This window comes from Mauremys reevesii, linkage group 18, assembly GCF_016161935.1.
Source record: "Mauremys reevesii isolate NIE-2019 linkage group 18, ASM1616193v1, whole genome shotgun sequence".
Classification (NCBI taxonomy): Eukaryota; Metazoa; Chordata; order Testudines; family Geoemydidae; genus Mauremys; species Mauremys reevesii.
In genome coordinates, this window is record NC_052640.1 from 31,978,532 (window position 1) to 31,991,498 (window position 12,967).

The 12,967-nt window shown below is 51.7% G+C and overlaps 2 protein-coding genes across 2 annotated transcripts; one reads left to right on the forward strand and one right to left on the reverse strand.

The window, feature by feature from the left end:
* Positions 1 to 614: 614 nt before the first annotated feature.
* On the reverse strand, positions 615 to 6,491 carry DUSP18 (dual specificity phosphatase 18). The gene is made up of 2 exons (XM_039505350.1): positions 6,388 to 6,491; positions 615 to 1,442 (listed from the first exon to the last, which is right to left on the reverse strand). The coding sequence occupies exon 2, from the start codon at positions 1,384 to 1,386 to the stop codon at positions 820 to 822; it is 567 nt and encodes a 188-aa protein (XP_039361284.1). The 5' UTR covers positions 1,387 to 1,442; positions 6,388 to 6,491; the 3' UTR covers positions 615 to 819.
* Positions 6,492 to 6,922: 431 nt separating this feature from the next.
* On the forward strand, positions 6,923 to 12,402 carry C18H5orf52 (chromosome 18 C5orf52 homolog). Its single transcript, XM_039505728.1, has 3 exons — positions 6,923 to 7,202; positions 10,031 to 10,139; positions 11,969 to 12,402. Exons 1-3 carry the CDS (start codon positions 7,126 to 7,128, stop codon positions 12,224 to 12,226), a joined length of 444 nt encoding a protein of 147 aa, XP_039361662.1. The 5' UTR covers positions 6,923 to 7,125; the 3' UTR covers positions 12,227 to 12,402.
* Positions 12,403 to 12,967: the final 565 nt, after the last annotated feature.

A 12,967-nucleotide genomic window follows, 5' to 3' on the forward strand; every position in this document is an offset into this window, starting at 1 on the left:
GTCCCAGAATCCCATAGGATCAGGCAAGTTTGTAGGAAGGCTGGTGATCTTGTGATACTGATCAAAACTGCCATGTAGGAACCCCCTGTCTGCCTGTTTCCTGGTCCCATTTTCTCTCTGCACAGGCTGGCAGTGCTGCAGAGGCAGAACCTTGAGTCCTAAGGTTGTGGGTGTGGGAGTCACCAGGTTTTTGCACAGCAATTCCCTCAGATAATTAAGATTTCTGAAGGGAGATGTGCCTATGCATCCTCCAGCAGAAAGGCAGTGGGGGCAATGAGGTGCAGAGGTGAAAGGAGAAGGCAGGGAATCCTTAAGCCTCTGGCAACAGGGATGCAGAGGACATCTCTAGCATCTCTGCAGTACAGCAGAGGATGGGACTTGAGGTCAGTTTTTCTGAACACTTCATTTCAATTCCTATTTAGAAAAATAATTGTTGGCAACTTTCCCATTGTTCTGAGTTTCTGCTGGAATCTATCCCTGAGCATGAACAGAGCCAGAGATGGCTAACATCTCGCTATGCTGGGATAAAAGGATGCTTTCTAAACACATACCAGTAGCACTGAGACAGCACCTAGTGAGAATTCAATAGAAATGGGATGTGAAACCCAATGATGTAGTTTAAATTTGGTTTTATTTATAGTAAAAATCAGACGTCCCCATTCGTCTCAGCTAATCCCCTATACTTATACTAGCAGGGAGCAACGCAGCAAACCTCACCAGGCTGAAGAGTTTATTGTCCAAGTTCCAAACGTGATCAAGCTGAGCTGCCCCTTCATTTTCCCTCTGGGCTCCTTCACAAGATGTGGTAAAGCTGGTTAGTCAAAACGCTATCATTATTCTTACTTCATTTTCATAGAGATCTGGAATCAAGCCCAGTGGAGAGTTGACCATTCGGACTGTATTGGTGCCGAAGAGTTTATACTCGTACTGGACAAGCTGTCGCCAGAACCCATTGTTAGGTCTGATGATGGGGCGGCAGGACTTGACCCAGGCATGAGCATTCACTAGAGACATGGCATGGTACTTCATCAAATAGGCCAGGCACAGGGCAGCTGACCTGCTGATGCCTGCAGCGCAGTGTAGCAGTGTCCGGCCTTGCTGCAGGTCCACGCTATGGATCCTATCTGCCACGGGGTCGAAGTAATCGTAGAGGCGAGAGATGGGGGTGTCAGTTACAGGGATGTGCATGTAGTGAATGTCTGGATAGAAGGTGTTCACCACCTCCACGGACACATTGATGACAGTAGTGATTTGGCTGGCAAAGAGCAGGAGCTTGTTATTGGCAGCCGTACCATTGCTGAGGTACAGGCTACTGGTGATCCGGGACAGGCCATAAATGGACGGATGCCTGAATAAGATGGGAATAGAGCCAAAAACTGTATTCATTAAGGCAAACTTTATAAACCAGCTGTAACAGAGGGCTGCATCGTCACGCTCTTTGCCTAGAGAAAACAGAGAGAAGACACTTGGGAGACTGAAGACAGTAGCTTGCTGCCATCAAACTAGTAAAGGTGAAGTTTTCACTTGCTTTAAAAATTAACTAGACCTAGAATCATCCATGTTAAAGATGGGGAAGCCGTCTTAGGCCTCATCCAGTCAGGGGCGGCTCTAGGAATTTGGCCGCCCCAAGCACGCCGGTCCCGCGGCTCCGGGAGACCTCTTGCAGACGTGCCTGCGGAGGGTCCTCTGGTCCCGCAGCTCCGGTGGAGCATCTGCAGGCATGACTGCGGAAGGTCCGCCGGAGTCGCCTGCCGCCCTCCCGGCAAAATGCCGCCCCAAGCGTGCGCTTGGCGTGCTGGGGTCTGGAGCCGGCCCTGCATCCAGTCCAGCTCCCAGCCAATGCATGATCGCTTTATAAATGCAAAGTGATTCCATCTGATGTCACAAGTGAAGGGGGTTTTCACTCCTTCTCCAGGATACTATTCCACGGCCCAATGGAGTTCACGCTCAGGACAGGCAAGCTGCCAAACAAATCCAAGAGCAGGTGCAGTAAGCACACTCTGTACCACAAACACCGGCAGCACGCCTTAGCCTGACTTGCAAGGATGCCCTAGATGTCGACTAGGGAAGGGCATTGCAGGATAACGGACCCACAATGGAGGAGGCACTGTGCCCAGTTCTCTAGGGACACATCTAAACCCACCAATCTCAGCTACTGTATTAGAACAATGGCTCTTAACCTTTCCAGGCTACTGTACCCCTTTCAGGAGTCTGACTTGTCTTGCCTACCCCCAAGTTTAATCTCATTTAAAAACTACTTGCTTACAAAATCAGACATAAAAATACAAGTGTGGCAGCACACTGTTACTGAAAAATTGCTGACTTTCTAATTTGTACCACATAATTATAAAATAAACCAATTGGCATATAAATACTGTTCTTACATTTCAGTGTATAGTATATAGAGCAGTATAAACAAGTCATTGTCTGTATGAAATTTTAGTTTGTACTGACTTTGCTAGTGCTTTTTTATGTAGCCTGTTGTAAAACTAGGCAAATATCTAGATGAGTTTATGTACCCCTGGAAGACCTCTGCATCCCCCTAGGGCAGTGGTTCCCAAACAGGGGTTCGTGAACCCTTGGGGGTTCGCAAAATGTTACAGGGAGTTCTCGGGAAAAAATTCCCTAATGGCGGACAGAGCTGTCCCTAGGAACCTTGGGCAGCACAGGGCTAGCAGCCAGAGTCCAGGGGACTTCCAAGAACTATGCAGATCAAAGCAAGCATATCCATCACACTGAGGAGATTTAAACTTCAAGAATCCTTATAAGAAATGGAAGTGGGTATTTTCTGCTGTTTCTAAAATTAAATAGGCTGCTAGTGTTGTTTTTCAAATTATTATGAAGAACAAGTTTAAGCTTTGTTGTAACGTGTGGTTTGCCTGGATGGCTCAAGATCCGAATGCTTGTGTAGGAGGAACTCTGTATTTGAGCTGGCTTCTTAAATACCTTCATGCTGTTTCACATCTGATACTCCTTGATGAAACATAGGAGCCTTGTCTTATAACAGGCTTAGTCAAAGTGATACAAGCTACAAAAGTGAGTTCTTGAAAGAGTTTTGCCGTTTTCATAATGTAATAAAATTAATACTGTAATGACAAATAATAATAAATAATAGTGTGTAATAAGCATGTCATTAAAAAATTATATTTCCAAGAACACTGCTTTTATAATTTATGCTCAGGTAAGGGAGAAAATCCCTAGACATATTCATTTTTAGGAGGGGGTTCACAAGACTTGACATTTTAGTGAAAGGGGTTCATGGGTTGTTAAAGTTTGGGAACCACTGCCCTAGGGGTACCCCTGGTTGAGAATCACTGTATTAGAATACAGGCTCTCTCTCAGGTAGACAAGTCCTTGTTAAACAATACTAAGCAGCAATTAAACAGGGCTCATAATTAGCTCCAGCTCCTTCTCCAGCTTTCATAACAAGTTAGAAATGTACAGGAGCCCACTGGATGATACTGAGCTATGGCCAAAAGGAAGGAAAAACCCAGGCCCTATATTGTACACTGGTAGGAACTCAGGCCCTATATTGTACAGTGGTATTGTACAGAGAGGGCTGGGCAGCAGCATAAACCACTGGGGCCAGCCTTGCTTTTTCCAGACAGGTGGAATCTGCGGTGGGCAGCCTCATGCTTAGATATTTATATATAGGCTTGGCAGAATCTGATTTTTTTTTAATTATTTCAACAGATATGTATTTTTTAAATTAAATGGTTACTGATTTAAATGTCTGCATTTTGGCATGAATTATGGGGGGGGTCAATATAAAGCAGCATTATTCTTTGTATGTCTGTAACTTCTATCAGCCACGGAAATATTTTTTTCATTGGTTTACATGTATAAAGTAAAACCGACATTTACTGATAAAAATCTAATCCTTCCACGCCTATGTGGATGAAAAGTTTTATAGAAACATAAAATGATTTATTATGGGTTTAAAATTATGAGGTTAGGTTACAAACATGGGTTATGTATTAACTGCAGTCAATGCTTGCAGTTTACTGGTTATGAGCTTGGGTTATGTATAGGGTTAAGATTGAGTTGTGTGTTTCAGATTATGTTGCACATGAGAGTTACAGTTGTGGGTTAGAGTTATAAATATGGACTGGATTTGGCATGACCAGTTATAGGTTTCAGGTAAATGGTTCATTTTACATTCAGGGTTATGGATTGCTGGTGACAGTAAAGATCAGCATTAGGATTCATTTACAGATTATGTTACTGTTTGTGAGTTAGGGTTACTACTATGAGAGTAAATTATAGTTTGTAAAGTGCACTGAACTCCTCAAATGGCAGGTACTATGTAAATTCAAAGTGCTAGGATCAGAATTTACACTCTCAGGTGCTTATCTGCTCTCTTTCCCACTGACCCTTAGTGGAACTGGTTCCCTTTTGGTGCAGAACACTGCTGTTTCTGCTTTAGGATTACACTCCTGCTCTATCTCTATGAAATTGTGGCAACTATAGCAGCAAACAGGAGCAGGGGGGCATGCTATCTCCTGCAGCTTAGGGTACTGCACCACAGCTGAATTCAGAGTGCTTCGAGGAGAGGCCATTTCTGCATCCCAAAGCTACCGTTTGGCCACCCCTGCACAGCTGCACGAACAGTCATAGAATCATAGAATCATAGAATCTCAGGGTTGGAAGGGACCTCAGGAGGTATCTAGTCCAATCCCCTGCTCAAAGCAGGACCAAACCCAACTAAATCATCCCAGCCAGGGCTTTGTCAAGCCTGACCTTAAAAACCTCTAAGGAAGGAGATTCCACCACCTCCCTAGGTAACCCATTCCAGTGCTTCACCACCCTCCTAGTGAAAAAGTTTTTCCTAATGTCCAACCTAAACCTCCCCCTCTGCAACTTGAGACCATTACTCCTTGTTCTGTCATCTTCTATCACTGAGAACAGTCTAGATCCATCCTCTTTGAAACCCCCTTTCAGGTAGTTGAAAGCAGCTATCAAATCCCCCCTCATTCTTCTCTTCTGCAGACTAAACAATCCCAGTTCCCTCAGCCTCTCCTCATATCATGTGCTCCAGCCCCCTAATCATTTTTGTTGCCCTCCGCTGGACTCTCTCCAATTTATCCACATCCTTCGTGTAGTGTGGGGCCCAAAACTGGACACAGTACTCCAAATGAGGCCTCACCAGTGCTGAATAGAGGGGAATGATCACATCCCTTGATCTGCTGGAAATGCCCCTACGTATACAACCCAAAATGCCATTAGCCTTCTTGGCAGCAAGGGCACACTGTTGACTCATATTCAGCTTTTCGTCCACCGTAACCCCTAGGTCCTTTTCTGCAGAACTGCTGCCCAGCCATTCGGTCCCTAGTCTGTAGCAGTGCATGGGATTCTTCCGTCCTAAGTGCAGGACTCTGCACTTGTCCTTGTTGAACCTCATCATATTTCTTTTGGCCCAATCCTCTAATTTGTCTAGGTCCCTCTGTATCCTATCCCTACCCTCCAGCGTATCAACCACTCCTCCCAAGTCTCACAAGGTTACATAAAGTGCAAGGTGAAAGATAGCCAATGACCTCAAAACATAATGCAAAATGGGGAGAAGTGGAGAAATTAAATGGGTTACTTTTCTATCATTACAATAATTTCAAATCCTAATGCACCAAAGGATCCCACAATGCTTAACAAACCATTGTACACACAGCAACCACTGCCCAGAGCCAGAATGCACCCACTTCTGAGTCCACAATAGTTTAGGGCAGAAGGTGTAGAAAAACCCTGAGCTGAATGTGTGTGTGGCTTTCAAGGAAGGGAACGTGTGGGAGTAAACATTGAAAGGCTGCCCCTTTGTAAAGGTGGGGGGGGGGGAGATTCTCACTTGTAACCTTTTTGTTTGAATACAGGACTCGGACAGCCTCCGTGCTGTAAATACCGGTGACTTATTATCATTCTGTTTACAGCCCAGTGTGGTTATTTATCGGTATTGCGGTTGTGTCTAGCAGCCCCGGCATGGCCCAGGACTCCGTGGTGCCCGGCGCTGTACACCCTGCCCCAAAGCGCGAGCACTGGAAGGCAGGTGACCCACGCAGGGAGGCTTAGTGGGCGCTGGCCCCGGACAAGGGTGAGTCAGCACCGCCCCAAGAGGGGAGCTGCTGGGTGGGGAGGGCTGTGCTGTACCCGCCAGCGGGTGGCCAGTGTTCAAGCCGCACCGCAGCCCGGCGAGGCCCAGCGGGCGGAGGCTCCGCGGCGGGGAGCCCCCCTCGCTCCTCACAGAAATAACCAGCCGCGAAGGGCTCCCGGAGCTGGGGCCTTCCCGCGACCCTGCTGCGGGCGGGCTGGGCCGAGGCCCCGGGAGGGCAGCAGTGACCCCCGGGAGATGGGCTGGGAGGCCCCCGCCCGGCTGTGCTCACCCCCCGGGCCCGCACTCACCCCCGGGCCCCCCGGCGCCGCCTCCTGCCTCTGACCCCGACACCGCGCAGCTCCCCGGTCTCCGGGGCAACCGGCCACGGGGCCCGCGCAGGGGCACTCGCCACCGCCGATCTCCCCGCCCCCGGACCGCCACCGCCCCCGGGATCCCGCACCTCCCGATCTCCCCGGACCGCCACCGCCCCGGGATCCCGCACCTCGCCGATCTCCCCGACTCCCCGGACCGCCACCGCCCCCGGGATCCCGCACCGCGCCGATCCCCCCGACTCCCGGACCGCCACCGCCCCCGGGATCCCGCACCTCGCCGATCTCCCCGCCCCCGGACCGCCACCGCCCCCCCCCCGGGATCCCGCACCTCGCCGATCCCCCAGATCTCCCCGGACCCCTCCCCGGACCGCCACCGCCCCCGGGATCCCGCACCTCGCCGATCCCCCAGATCTCCCGGACCCCTCCCCGGACCGCCACCGCCCCCGGGATCCCGCACCTCGCCGATCCCCCAGATCTCCCCGGACCCCTCCCCGGACCGCCACCGCCCCCGGGATCCCGCACCTCACCGATCTCCCCGACCCCCCACCCGGACCGCCACCGCCCCCCCGGGATCCTGCACCCCCCGAGCCTCCCTCGGGATCCCGCCGCGGATCGCCACCCACCAGACCCCTCCTCCCCGCGGCCATTGTGACACGCCCGCCCCCCGAGGCAGGGGCCCGGCTCGGCCCGGCCCAGCCCAACCGAGCCGGCGGGATGGAGGAGCAGAAGGTCTCGCGGCCCCGGGTCACCTTCTTCCAGCCCCGCGTCAACCAAGTGCTGGTGCTGTTCAGGTGCTGGTCCGTCCGGCCAAAGGGCACAGGGACCCCCCACTACACAGGGACCCCCCATTTCTACCCCTTGGCACAGGGATCCCCCACTGCACAGGGACCCCCGTGCCCACTTCTACCCCTTGGCACAGGGACCTCCCATTGCACAGGGACCCCCCAGCCCTCCACTTCTGTCTCTTGGCACAGGGACCCCACACTGCACAGGGACCCCTGCCCCCACTTCTACCCCTTGACACAGCGACCCCCACTACACAGTGACCCCCACTTCTACCCCTTGGCACAGGAGGATCCCCACCCCCCACTTCTATCCCTTGGCACAGGGACCCCCACTGCACAGGGACCCCTGCCCCCCACTTCTACCCCTTGGCACAAGAGGATCCCCACCCCCCACTTCTATCCCTTGGCACAGGGACCCCCACTGCACAGGGACCCCGCCCCCCACTTCTACCCCTTGGCACAAGAGGATCCCCCCCCCCCACTTCTACCCCTTGGCACAGGGACCCCCACTGCACAGGGACCCCTGCCCCCCACTTCTACCCCTTGGCACAAGAGGATCCCCACCCCCCACTCCTACCCCTTGACACAGGGACCCCCACTACACAGTGACCCCCACTTCTAACCCTTGGCACAATAGGACCCCCACGCCCCACTTCTATCCCTTGGCACAGGGACCCCCACTGCACAGGGACCCCTGCCCCCCACTCCTACACCTTGACACAGGGACCCCCCACTACACAGTGACCCCCACTTCTACCCCTTGGCACAAGAGGACCCCAGCCCCCTTCTACGCCTTGGCACAGGGACCCCCCACTGCACAGGGACCCCCACACCCCACTTCTACCCCTTGGCACAGGGACCTCCCACTACACTGGGACCCTCCCACACTTCTACCCCTTGGTACAGGGACCCCTGCCCCCACTTCTACCCCTTGGCACAGAGAACTCCCACTGCACAGGGACCCCCACGCCCCACTTCTATCCCTTGGCACAGAGACCTCCCACTGCACAGGGACCCCTGCCCCCACTTCTATCCCTTGGCACAGGGACCCCCACTGTACAGGGTCCCCTGCCCCCCACTTCTACCTCTTGGCACAGGGACCTCCCACTGCACAGGGACCCCCGCCCCCCACTTCTACCCCTTGACACAGGGACCCCCACTGCACAGGGTCCCCCGCCCCCCACTTCTACCTCTTGGCAGAGGGTTCTCCCACTGCACAAGGACCCCCCACCCCCCACGTCTACCCCTTGGCACAGGGACCTCCCACTGCACAGGGACCCCCGCCCCCCACTTCTACCCCTTGGCAGAGGGATCTCCCACTGCACAAGGACCCCACCCCATGTCTACCCCTTGGCACAGGGACCTCCCACTGCACAGGGACCCCTTCCATCCCTTGGCACAGGGACCTCCCACTGCACAGGGACCCCACTTCTACCCCTTGGCAGAGGGACCCCCACTACAGAGGACCCCCTTCCATCCCTTGGCACAGGGACCTCCCACTGCACAGGGACCCCGCCCCACTTCTACCCCTTGGCAGAGGGATCTCCCACTGCACAGGACCCCCGCCCCCCACGTCTACCCCTTGGCACAGGGCCCCCCCCTGCACAGGAACCCCCTGCACAGGGACCCTGATGTCCAACTCTCACCTCTGGGCACAGGGACCCTACCGTCACACCCTCTATGCCCCACTCTCATTCCCTGACCCAGAGGTTTTCCGCCACCCATTCTCACTCCTGGGCACAAGGGTTCCCCCTAGCACAGGTACACAGCCCTGCCCTACACAGGGACTCTCCATCCCCCCACTCTTGCTCCTGGACAGGGACCCCCCTACACACACATACACATAGGGGCACACTCCTGCCCCACAGAGGGACCTCTCACCTCAGGCACAGGGAGGGAGCGTCCTGCTCCCCCCTCACCCTGGCCACAGGTAGCCCTTTTTCTTTCTCACCTCCCCTTGGGGACAGGAATCTCCTTCCACAACACCTTTCCTCCTATTGACAGGCCTTTCCTGCTCTCAGTCTGAACACACACACACACACCCCCGTGTGGGTAGGTCTCTGAGGCAGGTTTATTAGGGAAATGGGAGGGGGAAGGAGATGATGCTCTGTAATTTTTTGGTTGAAGGGAGCAATTGAGATAAGTGTATTGGCGGGACGGTGGGGAGGACTGAGCTGTCTATTCACTGAGGGGCTGGGATGAGAGGAGAGAGTGCAGTGTATTTAGTGGCAGAAAGGGCTAGACTACATGTTCTTGGGGTGAGGGTGTTGGTGGCTAGGCTAGAGTTTCCCTCTCTAAGGGCAGGTCTACACTATGGGGGAAAATCGATATAAGATATGCAACTTCAGCTATGTGAATAACGTAGCTGAAGTCCAAGTATCTGATATCGAATTACTTACCATCCTCATGGCATGGGATCGACGTCCGCGGCTCCCCATGTCGACTCCGCTACCGCCGTTCGCGTTGGTGGTTACGGGGTCGACATGAGCGTGTTCGGGATCGATGAGACTCGATATATCGATCCCCGAGAAATCGATTGCTACCCGCCGATACGGCGGGTAGTGAAGACGTACCCTGAGAGACCGTGATAGAAATCCTGTATACTGGGTGGAAGATTCGGTGTGACCCTCTGAGTTAGGAGGCTCAGACTTCAGTGTTAAATATCTGAAACTTAAAATACACACCTTTGAGCCAAGTAACATCAGCAAAGAACGTGAACTCTTGAGTGAGGAAGGGTGACTCCATCACCGGGTGGTGTCTGGCTTGCGGGGCTGTGAACAGTAGAGCTGAGCAAGCAATGGCAAAACTATAACAAGGCCCCTTTCCCCCCTCAGTCTGTTCAATGGCAGTGAAGTGGCTGTGAAGAGGTTTTTGCCAAAGAGTCACTTATCCACAGTCATCATCCGTGACAACACCAGCGTCCAGCGAATTCAGGAGATCAAGGTACCCTCCAACCCTTTCTCTGACATTTGGAGAGACCCCCAGCACAATGACTAGAGGAAGCCAGGACCCTACCCCCAGCACACTGAACTCCTTTCTGAAATAGAGGTGAAGAGCTCTGTAGCCCTGCTCCAAGGTCCTGAGCTATCTCATCCCAGAATAAAAGCATTGTTGACTTCATTTAGAAATTAGCTGAAATGGCTGTTGGCCCAGGGACCATAGTGAGAAAGAAGGGCTGGTTTCAAGGCTTGAATCCAGTTGTCTTGCTGTGAAGGTGGGGAACACCAAGGAGGCAACATTCAATTGCTAGTGTAAAAGGAGGGTTTGTTTGCTGCACCAGTGAGCCCTGCTGGTCATGTCTGGGGAAAGGTCTAGGGAGGTCTAGGTTGGATATTAGGAAAAACTATTTCACTAGGAAGGTGGTGAAGCACTGGAATGGGTTACCTAGGGAGATGGTGGAATCTTCATCCTTAAAGGTTTTTAAGGCCTGGCTTGACAAAGCCCTGGCTGGGATGATTTAGTTGGGGTTGGTCCTACTTTGAGCAGGGGGTTGGACTAGATGACCTCCTGAGGTCTCTTCCAATCCTAATCTATGATTCTAGAATTCTATGACTTCTCAATGGAGCCCCTTCTACCTTCTCTGCAGCAGAAGACTTTGGGAGGCCACCTCTGATTATGGATGAGGCAGGAACTGAGGACCATCTTATTCATGATGTGTCCTATAAATGCTGATCACTCTGGTCCCGATCAACAGAGCACTGGAGCACATGCTTAACTGTAAGTGCACAGGTAGTGTCATTGTCTTCACTGACATTAGTCATGTGATTCAGCGCTCTGTTGGATCAGGGCAAACCTTGCAGGATCTCTACCCAAGGGCTCTCCTCAGGGGAGTGGGAAGCTAGAGGGAGAGAGAGCATTTTGAATAAGGAAGCCTTCAGCTTTTCATGAAGGCTCGGGTAGAGTGCTGATTCTCCCTCATGATCTTAAAAGACGGGTGTTTTCTCATTGGCATGACCTGTCTGGGAGTTAGTCTATTATGGAAAATTAAGACCATAGGGAATCTCTATCCTATGAGATGTTAGGGGGCTGAAGCTGGACAAGGAGTGATGAGCCTGCTCAAAATATCCAGGAAGAGAAGCAGTGCTTGTGATGCAGGACTGACACATAAAGCATGGAGACCCAGCTCCTCAAAGATATCTCCAGTTAGGTGCCTTTGAGCATCTGGCCCTGACCACCCAGCTCTGTGAGAGTGGGAAATAGCCACAGCTGTTGGGCGTTTACAAGATTTCAGGAATCAGTTCCCTCTTGTTCTGCTCCACTTGGTTGTAGATAACACATTGATGGGCACATTAGAGATACCAGGGGAGATTACCTCATCTCAGCACTGCACAGATTGGGGTCCTTGTGTACTACTCAGGTTCTTATCCCTATGATAGCAGAACAATGATACGGATATTAAACAAGGAGACTGGCCCTACACACAACTCAATGGCATTTCTGTCTGTATGCAAGGCAGTAACTTTTGAACACTGCATCCAGTCAATTCCAGAATGTCAGGGAGTGTTCTTGGCCTCAGTGGGAAGTACTCTGTTGATCCTGGTGAAAGCCAGAAAAGCCGGTCAGGAATCAGAGGCACTTGACCAACCTTCCCAGGCCAATGTTCAGAGAACGGTTAATGCATTCAGAAGCCCTCTCAATTAGCAGTAAGGGAGTTACTGTGAAAGCCCTGGGAGTGGGGGAGGATCCTGGAGGACACCTCTTTCCCCACTTTGGAGCTTTTTTGAACCATCACTGGGTCCTGTGCTGAAAATCACACATTTGTTGTCCTAAAGGTAAATCACTTGGAGGAGACAAAAATAAAGACCAGCCACTTTTATGAGCATTTAAAGAAGAAGTTCATGAGTGACCAGCAGAAGAAGATATCACGGTGGAAGAAGGAGTCTGATAAATTTGGGAAAATACTGGAGCTGATCAATCAGAGAACCAAGAACTTGGCTATCGCTTCTGCTAGTCTGACTATGAGGAAGTCACAAGAAGGCAATCAGAAAACAATCCCCAGGAAAGAAGCAACCGTGATGTTTGAAAAATGATCCAAAGAGGCGTTCATCCAGCACCCCGGTCAGGCTGTTTTCTTAGTTTCTAATGAGTTTCTTCCAACATCTCTGACACTCAGTTTGTCTTTTTAGCAAAGAGGAGGAGATGAAGAGAGTTAAAGCTAGCACAGGTCTCAGTTGTTTCAGCAATAAACTAATAGAAATGCACTGAATAGCTATTCCCTTTCTGCTACTTCTCTTGATAATCTGTTTTGAACAGATGAGTTTAAGTCTCTAGGGATGGTGAGCGAAGTGGAGCTGAGAGCAGTTCAGTAAGGGACAGATGTAGGAAGGAAAGAATTATCGAAGGACTGATTTGCACTTTTAGAACAGAAACATACTTTATTTGAGTGGAACTTTCTACATGGCTTATGCCCCTGTAGAGGTTTAACCTGAATCCAAATGGAAAGGGTAGGAGCTTGTCTGAGGACAAACAGATTTCTGGGAATGTTGGCACAAGCTCCATGAGGCTGAAGAAGTCCCTTGTGGGGGAGGAGGGAGAGGTTTGCTTGCTGGAGGAGGTTGGGAGTAAAAGAAAGGGGTGAGGAGCTGAGACTGAGAAAATGCCTTCAGTACTCCAGGTGTAATTTCTGGGGAAGCAGTACTCATAGAATCAGAGATTCCAAGGCCAGAAGGGACCACTGTGATCATCTAGTGTGACCTCCTGTATCACACAGGCCAGCGAACTGCCCTAAGTAATTCCAAGGGCAGAGCTTTTAGAAAAACACCCAGTCTTGA